Raw genomic sequence first — 19,361 nt, 5'->3', positions numbered from 1 at the left:
TCCTTCGTCCATGGCAGCTCCTTCCACTCATTTCTTGTTGGCAACCCATTCTTTCTGTACTCCTTCCTTCTCATTTCATTCTCCTCTTTATCATTTTCCTTCTTAAAGTCTGTCCATGGGCCCTCTCCCTCTACGATGACTCTATCTACCTTCGCCCTTTCCTTGCCGGCAATTCCTCCTTCATCTTTTCTTCCTCTTCACCTCCTCCTACCTCTCCTCCTTTTTCTCCTCTGATTGCTCCCCTCTCCTCTCCCTTCTCCTCCTCCTCCTCACTCTGACCTCCACGACCCCATCCTCCCCCTCCAAGATAACTCCTTCCACCTCCGTCTCTTTCACGTTAGTGACCCCTCCTTTCCTATCCTCCCTCCTCACCTTTTTTCCTCCTCCTACTTTGGTTGCTCTCTCCCTCCCTCCTTCTCCTCCTCTTCCTCATCACAACCTTCGCAATCCTGCCCTCCCAATCCATAGTAACTTCTTCTACCTCCACCTCTTCCTTGCCAGCAACCCATCCTTCCTTCTCATCCCCTTTTTCTCTTTTTTTTCTTTTGCTCCTCGTTATCCTCCTCTTCTAAACCCACCCATAAGCTCTTTCTCTCTATAGTGGCTCTCTCACCTCTATTTTTTCTTCACTGGTAACTCTTTTTTCCTCTTCTTATCCCTTCTCCTGCTCTTCTCTTCCTCCTCACCCCTTCTCCTCCTTTTCTAATCGTCCATCATGTCTTCAATGCTGCCTTCTCCTTTATGCCAACCTTCGCTCCAATCCCATCCATGAGATCTTTGATGCTGCTCTCTCTTCCACACCAACCTCCGCGACCTCCATCCTCCTCCTCCTCGGCGGCTTCATCCCCTCTTTGTTAGTGACCTTTCCTATATTGATGAAGGATATTTTTGTCTATTTAAATGATAAGCTCATATCATTTATTGGTAAGTAATGATATGACAACTTTGAAATATTTTAAAAATTTGGCGGCCACTTATACTTTTTAAAGTAGAAGGATATAAATGACATTGGACTAAAGTTGAAGGTATTTTTATAATTTAATCCTAAAAATGGCATGCCCATGTTTAGTGCAATTAATTGTTGAATCTTTATCTTGCATCATCAAGAAGTCTGAATAAAGTGTAACTTGACTGCAACAATTTCTCCTCTCATATTACATAAATTGATGGCAATTTCTTCGATATAACTCAACCCTCTTTTGCAGTTTGGATTATCAATGAGTTTATTAAGCTTCTCTAAAAGATATTGTCTCCAGTTACTGTCTTAGCATGTGCCATAAGTTTCAAAGTTTATAATCTACAACTTAAATACGAAGCTTTGGAGGAGAGGGTTAGTCTTTCCAAGCAAAGTTGATGTCTCTAACAAATTATAATTGTATGCACTTAAAATAGCATTATGATTTTGTTTGCATACCCAAATAACCCCTAATTTAGATTTTGACACATCCAAGAACCTGGATAATGACGCAGTTGCACCGTGCTTGTTGCATAAGGATTTGCCTATGAGCAAGCCTACTTGACCTCATAATCCTTAATTTGTATCTAGATGGAAATTGAAACATTTTGATTGAACATGGAAATTGAAATCCATGTCATGAAATAAAGATATCAATGGCGCTTGATGATACTCCGTAAAATTAGTCGCAGAAGCAAGTTCCTATTAAAAAGATGCTGGAATCTTCAATTGGAAGGAAAGAGAAGTCTTTCAAGATAAGAGGAAGGAGAAATTAGGGGCTGTGTAGAGCTTCTATTTCATGATCATAGACTTCTATGGTTTTGGACAGGATCAAATGAAAGCTAGCTCCCCGCCCTTCAACATCAATTGAGGTGCTCCCATAACAGGTTCTTGTCAATTTGGTGGCTAGTCTCTGTTTGTTCTGTTGTTTTCTTCTTCATCTACCGTTTCCTCTCTTCTTTCTCCATTTCTTGTCAATTTGGTGGCTGTCTCTGTCAACCCCATCCTAAGACGATAGGAACCACAAGTCTAATGGCAATTTCAGCAAAACCCCTTTCAATCCACGCAATTAGGACGTCCTGCTAGTTGCTTGGTCCATCTATCATCACTACTGACTCGGTTTGCTGCTCAGATTTTGCCATCGTCATCTAATTCGACCCAACAACATGCGACATCTAGTGACACCAATTTACATCATGCAGCGATGCATATGTAGCCACTTGGCTCATTCGAGGCCCGGCATTATACCTCATGGCTTAATGGTGGATCTCTTGCTGTCAAATGAGTCTGATGATCGAACCGCCAAGCTTACATCCACTGGTGAAGGCTCAATTTCTCATAGCAGCCATTTGATGATGACTCATTCTAAGGATGGTATCCTAAAACCTCTTAATTTCAATGTTAAATACTCTGACTTTTATTGCACATGCTGATTTAGTTGAGCCCAATTGTTATACACAGGCTTACACAGATGCCACTTGGTGTCAAACTATGGGTATAAAATATAATGATTTAATTTCTAATAGCATTTAGGAATTAATTTCCTCTTCACCACATCAACACATTATAGGCTGCTGATGGATTTATAAAATCAAACGCAAATCCAATAGTTCGATTGATTATAAACTTTATCAAAGGCTTCAATCAATAAAAAGGTAATGATCATAGCGAGATCTTTAGTCTTATGGTGAAATTGGTGATTGTCTATACAGTACTCTCTCTTGTAGTTTTTAGGAGATGGCTCATTCACCAATTGGATGTCACGAATGTCTTCTTTCATAGATATCTCGATAAAGAAGTCTTCATAAAATAACCCGACTTTCCTAACTTAGCTTATTCACATTATGTTTGTTATCTTCGACGCTCTGTACATGAGCTAAAACAAGCTCCATGGCTTTATTTTGCCTTAGTTCTTATTTTCATGATTTGAATTTTTTTTGTGGATCTTGGATTGATATGTCTCTCTTTATCACATGCACAAATATCTAGATTCTTCTTCTTCTTCCTATATATGTTAATGATATTATTCTCACAAATATTTCTAATCCTTTGCTTGATGACCTAGCTTTTTGTCTCACTTATGATTTGTTATGAAAGATTTGGGCCCACTCTATTATTTCTTAGGCATTGAGACCCACTTTGTATAAAATGGCTTAGTTTTTATACAATCCAAGTATATTCCTCATCTTCTCAAGAACACTCACATGGATGGCTCCAAGCTTGTTATTACTATGGTACCATCTGGGTCCAAGCTCTCACTACATGCGAGTGATTTGTATTCAAACCTAACTCATTATCATAGCATGGTTGGGTCTTTCAATCCTTCAGTACTTTATTCTCTCTTGGCCTGATATTGCCTGTGTGATAAATTATGTGTATCATTTTATATAGAAGCTAACTAATGAGCACCGGAAGGCCTCTCCAGTGCTATTTCCATATTGCACTATACGGAAGTTATTTTGGAGGGTAATTCCTTCACTATTGTTTCTTCGATTTTTTGAAATTCGATGTCATCAGAATTCTTCTCTGCTTCTATCTGATTTGTTTCACTTTATTTCATCTCTTAAGTTCTTTCATGTACAATATGTTTTTAGAGAGGCAAATCAAGTGATAGATTAACTCACGGGCTTAGCTTCATCATTTGATCTTCAATCATCTATTCCTTCGGCCCTTTGTCTTCTAGCATCGAATGCTTCAAGAGTTTGTTTTTTTCTATTTTTGATTATTTTTGTTTTATGTTCATATGTGTTTTCTTTTAATTGTTTTTGTCATTGTACCAAAAAAAAAATAATAATAATCCTACTGCACTTGAGGGGGATATTGGCCCAATTATGATGATGCCATGATGAATGCTTGGTCAACAAATACCCAACTACCGTTTAATTGTCATAAGACCACAATCATGGAATTATTGCTAGAAGGACAATATTGCTGGAAACAAGCTTGATTACCTTCCAAATATAGCATCCCATTCTTGGGAGACAACTTTGGTTGAGACCAAGGATTTTACATCATGATGGGATTGGGGGCATCTCGACAATCCTTTCCCTTCTTGCGAGAAAATAGAATCGGCACAGGGTGGAAACTTTGAAACTCTCGAGAGAAGAAAATAAAAAAAATAAAAAAAATAATAAAAAATAATAAAAAGAAAGAATAAAAAAAAAGAAGAAAGAAATGAAGAGAGAAGAAAAAGAAAAAAGAAAAAAAAAAAAGAAAAAAGAAAGAAAAAGATAAGAAAAGAAAAAAAAGGAAAGTAAACAAAAAGATAGAGAAAGAAAGAAAAATAGATGGAGAATACCTATTGGGATGCATTACTACAGCTGGGATGTACGATTGGGCTGTTGTCAGGATGGGATGAGATGAGATAGTAAAGCATTCTATTTGATGAAAAAACTGAGATATCTTTATCCTACAACATCCAAACCTTTTGTTAAGACAAATTCAATTACTTTCCTATCATGATTATGATTACTTTTATGAAATATCATTATACAATCCTATATTATCATTATATGATATTCCACAGTTGTAATTTTCCTTTATCATTGAGATTTGATTCTTTACTAATTTGTATATAAAAACATAGCATTTCAATGAATATGATTGGAAATTATAGTTGAAATAATTCCTCTTATAATACTCATTCTTGTGGGACATGTTACTTTCTATGGGATGAAGAAAATTTTAGAAATAACAAATTTTTTTCTATGTTTAATATGATTTCTAGGCTGCCCACAAACTTTTCCTAGTAGAGAAAATACTAAAAATAAACCTAAAAGTAGCACCGATTCATCCTTAAAATGGTAAATTTGTAATTATTAACAAGTTCAGAAAAACAATCAATAACTCTTAATCATTTCAATCATACAATCCCTATCTGCCTTTGGACTGAGATGATTTAAGATAAATGATGGTGGATACCATGCAATAGTCGGATTCTCGAATATATCTATTCTAATTGTGGAGCATTTTTGAAATTTATATACGGTAAAGTATTTCTTTGAATGCAATCTGACAAATTAAGCAAACATAATAATAATTACAAAATTTAAATGTTTAAATATCTATTTCTCTAGCTTGTAACACTATTTGAATTGAGGGCATGGTAGTACCTAAACTTCCCCCTTGATTGAATGTCATTGGCTTTAGAAAAATCCCAAAGAATATCTTGAATTTCTCTAGATGCCTTGGGAGGCGAGCAATGGCCCTTGGTTGGACCTCTTCCTAGACGTGATCCATCAGAATATGGTTGAGGAATCTATCTATACCTCAGAGAGTAGAATGGTACAAGTAACTTATCAGATTTGACTATCCAGGAATAGCTTAATTTTCGAAGCTGAGATGGTGCCTGCACATTGGATGCTGGAAAGAGCCATTTGCTTCACTATAGAGTATAATTGTTTCAATACTATCTGTCCATCCTTGATGCTTGTGATTCCTGGGACCCTCATGCTACTTCTGTAGTGATCTGAAGGGTTATTTTCATTTTCTAGGAGATCCTCCTTCGGGGTTTGTCAAGGATAATTTTGATGCCAGTGTCAAGATGGCAAGGGTGGTACTGGCTATATCATCCGAGATCTAGATGTCATATTACTGATGGCAGGGGGCTCATATCTTTTTGAGCTTTCTATCCTCGAACTTAAGCTTCAAGCTGCTTAGACGGGCATTATCTGTTCCAGACAGGAGCTGGAGAAGATTTTCATAGAGAGAGGTTCTGCCACTGTTATAGTTGGATTCAGGATGATATGAAGCAGCTGGAGGCCATTTGCTCCTCCATGATATTTGGATTTTCTTTCATGATTCTATCACAGTGTCTTTTCGACATATCTTTGGAAAGGTGAACAGCGCAGTAGATTATGTTGCATCTTATATCGTTGAGCATATGGGAGACTGGACCCGATGATCGGATGAGACTTGTCTGTAGCCCTTATAGGATCTTTTATTTTCCGACTTCATAGGTTGTACTTACACTAGAGTATTGTGGTCGCTTTCTTATACAAAAACATGCGACATCCTTTTCAATTTTGCTGACCTTTAACCCTTAAATTTTCTTAGATATTTCTTTATATAATATGATACAAGATGAAGCATGCTCATACCCGCTATTGTTATATTTGTTAACTTCGATCTTTGGTTACATGTAATCAATCAATAATCCAACGTATCTAAAAATATTTACTTGGGACAATTACTACTTGTGAGATAGTCACACTCCGACTGTCACAAACAAATATGATATACTCAAATAAAATAAACTTGAGAAGGTTCACATGGGAGATGGCTAACGCTACGGAGGGGGAGGTGGAAGCTCTGCAACAATGATTCACTTAGGTGGTAGCCTTTGTCGAGGAAGACATCAACAAAGCTTGCGACCTATGGAAAATGGCTCTAATAGATAAGTTCTTAGGAAGAGGGCTTCCATTAGAGTTTGTTAAGCAAGAGAAAAAAGCAACGATGGAACATCCAAGGAGAGTTCCAAGTCTCTTTGCTGAGGGGGTGTTAATATTTGATCTACCTTCTGAGGAGGTTCAAGAGAGAATCTTTGCTAAGGGTCCATAGACACTAGCAAGACAGCTTTTGGCCTAGGAAAGGTGGAGGCCAAGTTTCAACCCTATCCAGGATAAGATTCACCAGGCTAGGGTTTGGGTGAGTCTACTAGACCTGCCCCTGAAATTTTGGGATAAAGAGAAAAATTTCAAAATTGTCTCTGTGGCTGGTACTCCTATTTTATTGGACGAATGGACAGAAGCCTTAGACAGAAGTGATTTTGTGTGAATGTGCATCCTTATTGATATTGAGAAGAATGTCTGCCTAGGGGCTAAGATCAGGGTCAAGGACATGATAATTTGGCAGCAATTCATCTATGAAGAGCTGCCAAATATATGCTATGCCTGTGGATTGCTAGGAAGAACTCTGAAATTCTGTGGATGTATGGAAACTCAGGGAGTCAAGTTGCTATACAGCCTCTGGATCCATGCATTTAGGGTACCAATCTCACCAGAAACATTGCAGGGAAGCTGTAAATCACCAAATCTTAACCCTGCTGGTGGACAAGTATCCTTGGCATGGATGCAGCCAAAAATAACAATAAGGAAATCATCGTCAAAAGCTTCTCTTGTTGAGGATGAGGCAGGGCCATAGGCTATGTCAGGAAAAAGATTTGCCTCACTGATGAGCGATCAATCTGAGGGGCAATCATAATCCCAAAAATATGGAAATAGTATTGATGTTTAATATCGCAACAAGTCCAAGAGGGAGCAAGGAGAAAAGAAAGAGATCAGCACCAAAAAATGATGCATTGGACATTAGAAAAACAATGGCTCAGATTGGCTACCACGATCTAAGGTCATCATTTTGGAAAAAATAGGAGAGCAGGGTCCTGATCAAAACAAGCAAGCATCTGCAGCAATATTTCCAAAGCAAAGGAGTTCTTGCAAGGAGGTTTGGAGGCCTGTGGCTCTTAATGCAGGAGAACAAAGGAAGAAACAGATGATGGAGGCAGTAGGGCTGAGCACGGGTCAAGTTCGATCGGGTTGGGAGAAATTTCATCCGATCGAATCTAATCGGATTGGAAAACATTCAATCCGTCGTCGATCGTTTATCATGTATCAACTGTTTGAAACCGAAGTGAACGATTTATAGCGGATTCGGATGAGTTGTGTCGGTTTGGGCTTCAAGATTGATCCAATATTAATTTTAAGTATAATATTAGTCTACTTAAGTTTATTTATTATTTTTTTTATCAATTTAATGCTAAAAAGATCTAAACCTTATAAATTATAAATTTTGGACTTATTTTTGAATCTATACAAAATAGAACAGAAAGCAGAAGATTTACTCATCTGAAAGCAACTATATCTGAAAGCTTTCACTTTAGAATTATCTCAAATTGATGTGCTTCCATCCACAATTCAACATTAATATTCTTATGAATTCAAATGGATGACGCGATATTTTTTAGAATAAAGTATTAAGCCTAAAAGATGTTGTCCTAAAATGAAAGTGAGTTTGTGAAATACTACGTCGGTTAGATTTGGTTTCATTCGGGTTAAAAATATAGAAACTGAATTCGATAGTAAATAACTTATTTTTTACAAACCACAACCCGATTCCACCCGATTTATGTTTTTCAACCGATCGAAACCGATGTTTATTAGGTCGGATTGATGGGTTTCTTCGGATTTCGATTATTTGCTTAGCCCCAGAGGCAGCTATCAACCCAAAGAAGACACATCAATACTGTAGAGGAGAATCAACAGAAACAGGGTAAAGGTTTTCATTCTCATCAAATTTATTATACAAAACTGAAAGAGAAACTAGGGCCTTCTAAATTTGGGGACATGGGAGATAATCAATATCAAATCTAGATAAGGAATCTTCCTTTAGTCTGATGATGTGTGTTCTAAGTCAACTAGCTGGTGCAAGTGATAGTAGATCAGCTGCATCAAAAAGTTGTGAATCATGAAGATTTTACCTTGGAATTACAGAGGGCTAAGTTGTCCTTTGCAAATTATGCAAAGAATCTAATTGGACAACAATGTCCCGATATTTGCTATTTTTTTGGAAAGCAGACTATCTAATGAGACCATTAGAAGGGTTAGAAGGCTGATGGGTCCATAGTAGGATATCTATATGATACCTACGCGGGGTTTATCAGGTGGTATTATAGTGGTTTGGAGGAGAGCAATAGCAACCATAAGTTTCGCTCAAGATGATAGACATGTGGCTTTTGGAGTTATAACAGTTGAAAACAATCCTTCTTGGATTGTAGGTGTGGTCTATGCCAACACAAATAGTTTGGAATGTAGGTGCGTGTGGAGTGAAACTGAAACAATCTTAATTACCTCTCATTCTGATTGGGGATTTTAACTGTGTATTAAATGCTTCGGATAAGAAAGGTGATAATGCTTTACAGGTGGATTAGGATATTAGAAAATTTAGGAGGTATCTGATTGGGATAATTAAGATCTGAAATGGAAATCGGAATGGATGACTCCCATTCAAATGTTTGATAGGGAAGAATTTTATTCTGATTTTTATTCTAGAGAGGAATGGGAATAATCTATTTCTTTCTGTAGTCGAATCGGACTCCACCTCAAGGGAGTCAAAATCTCATTCCACTAGAATGAGATTAAAAAAAAAAAATTCATTGGACGTGGGATGTGGGGTGTGAGTGCGGAGGAGGGAATGAAAGAGGGAGAGCTTGGGGAGGAAGTTGGAGAGGACGTCGGTGGTGACGATGGAGGGGCGACAGTGGATGAAAGAGGGGACGAAGGGGCGGTGGTGGCTCGGAGGAGGTGCGGGCCGTCGGGGGGGGGGGGGGCGTGGGGGAGCCACGGACCACCAGGAGTTTGGAAGGGTGGGTCGGAGAAGGCGCTGGTCCCACGGGGTGGGGGAAAAGGTGGTGCGGAGAAGTAGAGGAGGCGCGGGGGGTCGGAGATGGTGGGGTGGTGGCGGTGGCTTGGAGGAGTGGCGGGCCACAGGTGGGGGGTGAGGGGGCACAGAGAAGTGAAGGAGGCGCGAGGGAGGCCTGGATGTGGCACAGAGGAGATGCGGGGGGCGGAGGGAAGGGGTGGGGGGCAGCGTGGAGGAGCCGCGGTTTGTGCTGGCGGAGGTGGGGGGTTGGGCACGGTGATGCCATGGGAAGATGGAGGAAGACGGAAGGAAAAAAATAAATAAATCCCTCCTCACCCTTTTATCTTATAAAAAATAAAAAAAATAAAAAAATAATAATAATATTCATAATAATAATAATAATAAATAAAATATTATTTTTTAAAAAATAATATTTTTGATTTCGATTTTTTTAAATGAATCAAATAGCAATAATGGGATTCATCCATTTCAATTTTGATTCTGGACACGAACCAAATGCTTTAGGGAATTAGGCTATTCTGATTCGATTTCCATTGATTCCCATTTCGATTTCTATTCTAATTCTGATCGCAAACAAAATACTCCTTTAGATCTTTTGTTCGGAGGTTGGGACTCATTCATCTGGGGTACCAGGGACCTGACTATAGATGGTGTAATAGAGTTAGCTAGTCAAATTCTATTTAATATCAGTTCTCTATGGATTAAAGTGGTTAGGTCTAAGTATAGGTTCTCAGGTACTTGGGTTAACTATGATAAGCCCAGGAATTGTTCCTACTATATGGAGGAAAATAGTTGACTATGGAAAGGTTGTTTAGCATCACTGCATTTGGTTAATCAGGAGTGGCAATGAAGTGAATGTTGCATTTGATCCTTGGATTTCAGCTGTGCCTATAGCTGAGTGGCCTACCTACATTAACATGGATACAAATATTGGACTTCTGAAAGTGAAAGATCTCATCACTCTCTCTCTCAGCAATGGAACTTGAGCCTTATCTCACAAATGATGTCCACTGAAATGATGACCCAAATTAGCAAAATGCCCTTAGCACCAGCTAGTTGCCCTGATTAGTTATTATGGGATCAAAATTATTCTGGTGAGATAAGACTCAAGGATATATATTCCATAATTTGGGAACCTCAAAATTGTTTGAATCAGAATTTAAAATGGTTATGGAAGTTAAATGTGCCTCTGAGAATTAAATTATTCTGGTGGAAGGTTATCTGGAAATGTTTACCTTGCAAAAAAATGCTTATGCGGAGGGAAATTATGGATGAATCGTTAGCACATTGCGATCTATATCCAGATATTATAGAGGATATGTATTATGTGTGAATGCCCTTATGCAACTGCTTGCTGGGATTTATTGAAAAGGTGGTATGCAATAGATAGAGTCGTAAACTTTTTTTTTTTTTCGGTAAAAGAGTTCCAAACTTTTAGAGAGAAGAAACAAGGCTTTGATAGCCCGCTGTGTGTAACTCATCTTATGTTGCTATTTCTTGGTCACCTCCCCCCTCTGGATATCTCAAGATTAATTTTGATGCGCTGTGCTGACAGATAAGGTGGTTGTGGTCTATACTATTTGAGACTGGGACGGAACTCTTGTTAGAATAGGGAGCAAATAGGTATCTATTTATCCTGCTAATTATGTATAATTACTTGCAATTTGGTAGGGTATATTTGTTGCGGTGGTAGAATTGCATTCATACAATATCCATCTTGAGGGAGGTTCCTTGCATGTCATGTCTCTTATCTCTAATCAATCAAATAAGTACTACATATTTGATTGACAGCAGGTTCTTCTATGTACCACATGATGGTAGATCTGCTATGGTGTTGAAAGCGTCGAGCCCCCGTTACCAAAAAATAAAATAAAATAAACTTCACAAACAAAATTTTAAGTGCATGAATATTATAAAATTTGGCAGGATAATTTTACCACTTAAGCATGGCTCACGTGGTCCTCACCTGCAATCTATTAAACTCATACCGTACTAAGTCTCAACGGCCCAGATCAAATCTCTAGACTTAAATTTTCTTTCAGAGTCCAGACGAAAACGCCAATCAATCACGACCAAGTGGCAAGTACCACCCACACCTATCAAGGCGATATCTACCCGGCACTCCAACCTTGCACGTGTCATCTTCCCAGGTGGTTGTTTCCCCACCCTTTTTATTGTCCCCCCGCACACCGGAGGGAGACACAGAGCGAGAGAAAGATGGGGACGGCGGCGGAGGAGCAGGTCGGCAAGAAGGACTTCAAGCTGGTGGGTTTCGACCGGTTCGTCCGGACCAACCCCCGGTCCGACCGGTTCCCGGTCCTCAGCTTCCACCATGTCGAGTTCTGGACCTGCGACACCACTAACGCCGCCGGCCGCTTCTCCTTCGGCCTCGGCATGCGTCTCGCCGCCCGCTCCGACCTCTCCACCGGCAACCCCCTGCACGCTTCCTTACTCCTTCGCTCCGGCTCCCTCCAGTTCCTCTTCTCCTCCCCCTACTCCCCCTTCACTCCCGCCGCCACCGGCGCCACCGTCGCCGACCCCGGCCGCCCCCCGATCCCCTCCTTCGACCCCGACCTCGCCCGCCGATTCACCGCCTCCCACGGCCTCGCCGTCCGCGCCGTCGCCGTCCGCGTCGCCGACGCCGCCGCCGCCTTCCACACCAGCGTCGCCCACGGCGCCCGCCCTGCCTTCCCCCCCGCCGACCTCGGCGCCGGCTTCTTACTTTCCGAGGTGGAGCTCTACGGCGACGTCGTCCTCCGCTACGTCTCCCTCCCCGCTCCGGACTCCTCCCAAAATCCCTCAAAGATCCCATCTTTCCTCCCGGGGTTCGAAGATGTGGGGGAATCCAGGCCAGATTCGCCGGATTACGGCCTCCGGCGGCTGGACCACGCGGTGGGGAACGTGCCGGAGCTGGCGCCGGTGTTGGCGTACATCGCCGGGTTCATGGGGTTCCATGAGTTCGCGGAGTTCACGGCGGAGGACGTCGGGACGGTGGAGAGCGGGCTGAACTCGATGGTGCTGGCCAACAACGAGGAGACGGTGCTCCTGCCGCTGAACGAGCCGGTCCACGGCACCAAGCGGCGGAGCCAAATCCAAACATATCTGGACCACAACGGCGGCGCCGGCGTGCAGCACCTGGCGCTGGCCAGCGACGACGTGCTCCGGACGCTGAGGGAGATGCAAGCGAAGTCGGCGATTGGGGGGTTCGAGTTCTTGGCGCCGCCGCCGCCGACGTACTACGAGGGAGTCCGGCGGAGGGCCGGCGACGTGCTCACAGAGGAGCAGATCAAGGAGTGTGAGGAACTGGGGGTGCTGGTGGACAGGGATGACCAGGGTGTACTGCTGCAAATCTTCACCAAGCCAGTTGGAGACAGGTGTGCTGCCATCTTGATCTTCTTTGTCATATCTGATTGGAATGGACGGCTAGAATTTATTTATCTACGTATTTATTCATTTATCTTGCAGATAAATATCGACCATATTTTTCTATAATTTTGGGGGTGTTTGGTTGGGGTAATTAAGGTTTGGAATGAGAATCAGAATGGATGACTCCTATTCCAACTGTTTGGTTTGGGGGAGTTTCATTTCCGATTCTCATTCCAGAAAGAATGGGATGGATCCATTCTTTTTGTCATTGAGATATTTGGTTTGGGAGAAGTGGGGTCTGGAATCGGAATGGATGACTCTCTTTCCAACTGTTTGGTTAGGAGTCCTATTTCGATTTGATTTCGGGGTGGAATGGAAATGGGTCAATATATATAAAACTCAATCCCTACTCTCCTCTATGAATTCAACTTTTTATTCCGATTTTGGTCACAAACCAAATTTTTCGGAGGATTTGACCATTCCGATTCCAAGCCATTCTCATTTTCATTCTTATTTTGATTCCGGTTACGAACCAAACGCCCTCTTAATGGAATCAAAATCTCATTCCACCGAATGAGATTAAAAAAAAAAAATTGGATGATGCAGCCGGCCTCCTTCGTGAGCTCGCACCCCAGCAATGACCGAAGGATCAGAGCCGGTGGCGGTCCCTATCCCCACCACCGTGCCTTTATCGACAGAAGCCGTCAGGAATGGGTCCCCTGCATATCCACCCCCGCCACCTCCATCCACCAGTCGCCGTCTTTTGGTGGTGATTCCGCCAACGTCTCGGGCCTTAATCTCGGTGCCGATCATGCAGCGGGGGACCTGGCCGGTGATGGCGACCATGGGGACAGAGTCGAGGAGGGAGTCGGTGAGGCCGGAGATCAAGATAGTGGTGCTAGGACTGGAGGTGGAGACGTAGATGTTGGGCTGCAATGGAGCAGGCATAGCCGGAGGCGGCGAAGATCTCGCCCTGCTCGTGGCGAAGGAGGTGGTTGATGATGGAGGGAGAGCAGATGAGGGCCTGGTGGATCTCCATGGAGGTGCCGCCGGGGTAGGCGAAGACGTCGATGATGCTCTCTCATTCGAGGGCTTCGACGAGAAGAAGCGGCGGAGAAGGGAGGGGGTGGCGGTGGAGGGGGAGGCACGGGAGGTGCCTGGAGTTGGGGAGGAGAGGCGACGGGGTTTGGGGGCGTCGGAGCCAAGGGAGGGGGTTTGGTGGCGCCGGAGCTAAGGGAGGGGGTTTGGTGGTCGTGCGGAGCCAGGTGCGGTGCGGACGGCGGTGGGATGGGTCTACAATAGGGGCGGTACGATCGCAGGAGGAGGGGGGTTTGTGGCAAAAAAGAAGCAGGGGGGTTGTGGCCTTCACCTCTCTTTCTTTTTTTCTTCCTTTCATTTTCTTTTCTATTTTTCTTCTTTTCTTTCGCTTTCTTTTCTATTTTTCATAAAATTATTTATATATTATATTTTATTTCATAAAATATTTTACTCTTATTATTATGTTTAATTTTTATTTAATATTAATTTTTAAAATAATTAATTTTTAAAAATTTTAGTTAAGAATAAAAATAAAAATTTGAGTTGACTCCGATTCCTATCTTTGTATGAACCAAGCAATAACAATGAGAATTATTTATTTCGATTTTGATTTCGGTCACGAACCAAATGCTTCAGGGGATTAGGCCATTCTGATTCTGAATTCAATCCATTCTGATTCTCATTCGGATTCTAATTTCGATCGCGAACCAAACACCCCCTTAATTAGTTGAATAAGATTTTACCATACCAATATTTAGGATTTAGTTAAACTAAGGGACTGTTTGAAATTCCGTAATTAATTCCGAGCCAGTCTACTTTTTTGGATGCCTGCGACTCAAATTATATGGTGAGGAGTGTTTGGTTCACCGAATCAGAATGGAGATTCGAATCTTTGGAGAGAGTTGGGATTGGATTTTAGGAGAGTTGGGCAAATTCCCATGCCACCTCAGAATCGGAATCAGAGTAGACCCCCAACCAAATAGTTGGAATAAGAGTCATCTATTCTTATTTTGTCCCATGCCAGACCCCAACTCCTCCAACTAAACACCTCTTGCAGCCGCTCGATTGGGTATCTTAATTCAAAATAGAATTTTTTTTTCTATTTTCCTCTTAATTCAAAATGGAATTTTTTTTTTCCTATTTCCCTCCCCTCTCATCCACTTTGCCTCCTCCACCACTATGCATTTCCTTTGGCCCTCCCACTCTACACCTTTCCTTCACCTTCTCTACGTTTCTCAAGGCTTGCATGCACCATTATCCACTCCCCCCTCATGGCAACCTGTCCATGTTGCTGGCTATCTGGACACCGCCTTTTCATCTAGAACACCCTTTTTTCATGTATGTTTTGTGCTCTAACTTGGCATCTGCTTGTAAGGTGTTTGATGAAATTTTTGTGAGAGATATCCATCTTTTTATCCAAATATCCTCGAAACACAAGAAGCAAGCTTTCTTATAAGTCAATTACTACTACAACTTAAGCTGCAGTGTAACTTCAACCACAAGGTTCCAAACAGCACCCGCATTTCCAACTTCTACAAAATTGGAGAAAAGAGATACCTCAAGGAACTTGGCAATTAATCTTGCTTGCTGTCTAAGTTGAGTCATAACCAATTGCAAAATGATCTTCAACTAGGTGTGTCCTCCTTTGGAGTATGGATTGAAAATTATAAATTTATTCGGGTCAAAATTAGAAAAAAAAACATGGGTGACCCTTCAAAATCATGTCCTGATTTAAGTTGTTTGTTTCTCTTTATGGTAAATAGATTTAGGTTGTCTATTGGTGCTATAAGAAAGCTTTTTTTATGTGTGCTCCTCCTCCAATCACAGTGGTTAGAGCGTCCATCAAACTTGACAAAATCTTGGTCCTTCTGTCCTCTTTCTTTTCTTGAAAATTGACTCTGTTCCATTTAACAAATTATGGGAGGTCAAGCGGTGTTAAACAACTCTTTTTTTTTTGGTGGGGGGAGGGGGGGGGGGGTGGTGTGAATATGAACCAACTTTTAAATGGGGTAAACAATTGGATGCATTTCAAGTTCACTTCAGAATTTGGAGAAAGTGAAATTCATCTATTAAGCATATTTCTTTCAAGGATCTGATTACTACATTCTTTGAGTGCAGGAATGATGCACATCAGACCCTTGTTGGTCTGTGAGAAAAAGAAATCCTACTTGATTGTGGTTTATGTTTCATCTTTCTTTTTCTTTTTGTTTGTTTCGAGAAAGATATCATCTGATTTTTTTCTTTTTCGTATTGATTGTTTTACCTAAACTCTTCTGATTGAATATGAAAAAGCCTATAAAATAACGAGCTATTATCATTTCTTCATTATAGATTGAAATCTTCTAACTTGATGCACAAATAGATGGAATAACAGCAAATGGCATATTTCTTGTGCCGCTCTTCCTGCTGTTAACAGCACTTTCCTTACTGCTTTCCTACCGTTTTTTCTGGAAGTCAGACTACCACTGAGCTCTGCACCAGGGTTCAAACCATGCCTCAAGGAAACAATAGCCCCCACAGCCCAAAGGCTATTCGGGGGATCCGAAGAGGCATCGTTCAACTAATGGTGCACTCTGTCCTTCTCCCAATCACTGAACTGCTGATGTGTCTTAGCAACTGAGGGAAGGAAGTCATGGTCTGTTTTTTCATTCAAGATTCAAAAATACAAAATCAATCAGTTGTTTGTAGTCTGGTTATTTTCTCAAATCTTAATTATCTACATCAATTTGTTATCTTCAATAATAAAATAACATTTGAGTTCTTAGGCTAGACCTGAAAATAAATAATTAACATGAATTTAGATAAATGATCTATATATTAGGGAGCAATATTGCTTTACTGATTGGTAGCTGATCACGTACCAACTGGTTCTGAAAAAATGATATCAACCATGGTAGAAACTAGAAAGGTGGAAGTAGGATACCCAGTCTGGGAGAAACCAAATAGAATAATGAAAAAAAAAATTTGAGAAATCTCCATTGTTAATCCTGTACCTCCAATAAATACTCTAGAGGGGGACCACAAGATGGCTTTATTAAGGGATAATGTTACATGATGATGGTAGTTCCTTAAGTTGTGTTTCTTGCGATTATGGCAGGAACAATTTGTGAATATTTATCATTTTACACATATCAATGATGGGAATTAGATGGCCTCCAATGGTAAGCTGTGGAATATGAACGAAAGGAACGCTTTGATATTGTAGAAGAAATGTTAAAGCTCTTAACAGCTTTATGCTGAAAATTTTTTTCAGAGCTAGTCAACAGGTTGGTGTATAAGTACACGAATTATTATATTTTTGACTTGTATTTTGATGCTCTGTTTGCAATATATTCTGTTGCAGGTATAACTTTTCCAGGCCTTACTGCAGTTGAGCTCTGTAAATTTTAATTGTCTCTAATCTTCTCAAGTAATTCTGGATGCAGGCCAACAATATTTTTAGAGATTATCCAGAGGGTTGGGTGCATGATGAAGGATGAAGAAGGGAGAGAATACCAGAAGGGCGGGTGCGGAGGTTTTGGGAAAGGAAACTTTTCTGCGCTTTTCAAGTCCATAGAGGAGTATGAGAAATCCCTTGAGGCCAAACCAGTTGCCTAGATGGAAAAAGGTACTACAATGATAAAACCTAATAGAGATCATCAAAAAATAGAACCTAATGATAGTAAGCAGAATAGAAGAACAAGAACTTCACCTTGCTCTTACGACTCTTGCTATGGTGCTCTGGGCCTTCTCTGGTATTTTGTTGATCGAGGTGGTACAATGTATAGACAAGGGGTTGTTTGAACCTATTCTTTGAATCTCTTTTGTTTGATTGTGAAGAAATTGTTGCTTGATGTGCATTTCTAGCTGTGAACAAATTGTTGCTTGATGTGCGTTTTTAACGCTCATTTACATGCATTTGTTTTTTCATGTTCTCTGTTCATACTTTCAGGAGAAATACTACTGTAGATCTTTTAGCTCAGAAGCTATGGACTTGGCTTTGATGGATTTTTCTTAAGTTTGGTCCAATTACTTGAGCCTGGCTCTCAGAATTTAGAAAGTTATATCAAGAGATCAGGAGGAATGGGATTTTTTTTTTTTTTGATTTTTCTTGTGCAAGAATGTTATTTATGAAGATACAGATGAGTATGGGATCGTGTGAGTCATCTCTCTATCTGGAATAACTTCACCTCTCAGGAGATGATCCTTATCTTAATCTCTTTCATTGGGTTTAGCTAGAATTTTTTTTTTAAAAAAATTTAAGGAATTTTCATATTTACAATCCTAAAAAAAAATATGAACACCATAATCATGATTTAAGGGGAATGCAAAATCCCGCCTTTTTTTTTGGATCACGCAATCTTGTTGCTTCCGTGTCACAAATTCTTCTTTCCAATTTGTTCTCTGTAAAGTTTTTGCTGTTTGGATAATTTATTTACAGATAGCGTATACAGGCATCCAAATATCTCCTCGGTAAAAATATCATCAGCTTGTGTTGTGGAGAAGATAAATTCAAAGAATAAAGCAGTATGTGATTTTTTAAAGCAGCTATATCAAGAATTTGTTTACCATTCTCCATCATTTTACAAAAACAAAAACAAAATCTACCTCCATATGTTCTGTCTGAGCATGAAATACTGTATATTTCATGATTGTTTTAGGTGGAATAGATTGGAAATAAATTTGATGTATTTATCTTTGTAATGTATAGTTTAATTGATCAAAATTATAATAATTATATATGAGCTATAATAATTGTCCTCATAATATGGTGGTTCAATTGCTTAGTCTCTATACCTTTTTTCTTATTTATAATAGAATCTCATAAATTTGCCTATCCATAGCTGTGGAATAACACTGAAAGTCTCAAGTTTATTTTTCTTTTGTTTTCACACCCAGCATTATATTTTTCAAGTAATGATATTATTGACCATCATATATTTTCCTATTTTGTGGCAATTAGAATTGGTAAAATATATGGGTAGGTGGTTTCAGGATTCGAATGCAATTTTGTTGTTTCACAAGCGTTACAATAATCAACTATTTAGTCTATACTACGACTTTAGTGGTGGTAAATATAATTATTCTAGATGTGAGTGTAATGTAAGGCTGGAGAAATCTTGAATCATATGTGGTTACACTTTATATGAACCAAATGTTTCAGGCATGAGCCATGATCACAAGTAATCATAACTTAGACTATGATGATAATAAGGATTATTTGGAATTGGTTTTTAAGAATTTGGATATTATTGAGGTTTGGTGCTTTGAATTCGGCCTACAATAGTGAAATTTACTATAGCAAAGTCTAGATGCGGAGAAGCCCATACGTACAGGCCCAAGATGGATAGGCTCGACCCAGGCACTGGCCTACAGAGTGCGTGGCCCAGGCAGGCCTGCTGCACACTAGGCCAGTGCGGGCATGCGGCACAGGAGGCGGACCTAGATGCAGTCCATTGTGGACCGCGGGAAGAATCGCTGTCCATGCATCCTCCAAGGATCGCCGCGGTCCAGGAGCTGTTTATCGTGGCTCGCGCACGTGCGGATGAGCGCACAACATGCAGCGTGCGCAGGATGGTTCCGGTTCACTCCAGGAGAGGTTCACGCATGGTTCAGGGAGGTTTTATGAGTGATCTTGTATAATCGG

The 19,361-nt window shown here is 40.6% G+C and overlaps 1 protein-coding gene across 2 annotated transcripts; it reads left to right on the top strand.

Annotated features, from left to right (window-relative positions):
- The first annotated feature begins 11,490 nt into the window (after positions 1–11,490).
- LOC105035707 (4-hydroxyphenylpyruvate dioxygenase) lies at positions 11,491–17,644 on the top strand. 2 transcript variants are annotated; one of them, XM_073260678.1, is made up of 2 exons: positions 11,491–12,705; positions 16,833–17,103. In XM_073260678.1, exons 1-2 carry the CDS (start codon positions 11,549–11,551, stop codon positions 16,843–16,845), a joined length of 1,170 nt encoding a protein of 389 aa, XP_073116779.1. In that variant the 5' UTR covers positions 11,491–11,548; the 3' UTR covers positions 16,846–17,103. The 2 variants fall into 2 exon arrangements, with proteins under 2 accessions (XP_073116779.1, XP_019702972.2); XM_019847413.3 differs by lacking the exon at positions 16,833–17,103 and adding an exon at positions 17,161–17,644 and having other exon boundaries at positions 11,493–12,705.
- Positions 17,645–19,361: the final 1,717 nt, after the last annotated feature.

This window comes from Elaeis guineensis, chromosome 7, assembly GCF_000442705.2.
Source record: "Elaeis guineensis isolate ETL-2024a chromosome 7, EG11, whole genome shotgun sequence".
NCBI lineage: Eukaryota > Viridiplantae > Streptophyta > Magnoliopsida > Arecales > Arecaceae > Elaeis > Elaeis guineensis.
Note: the sequence above shows the minus strand (reverse complement) of the source record. Positions and strands in the feature narration are given on the sequence as shown.

What these genes read in the sequence shown, in the direction of transcription:
- LOC105035707 (XM_019847413.3), top strand. Translation starts at nt 11,549, where the DNA reads ATGGGGACGGCGGCGGAGGAGCAGGTCGGCAAGAAGGACTTCAAGCTG. An exon ending in ACCAAGCCAGTTGGAGACAG is followed by an intron (nt 12,706 to 17,160) that starts GTGTGCTGCCAT and finishes TTCTGGATGCAG; the next exon opens with GCCAACAATATTTTTAGAGA.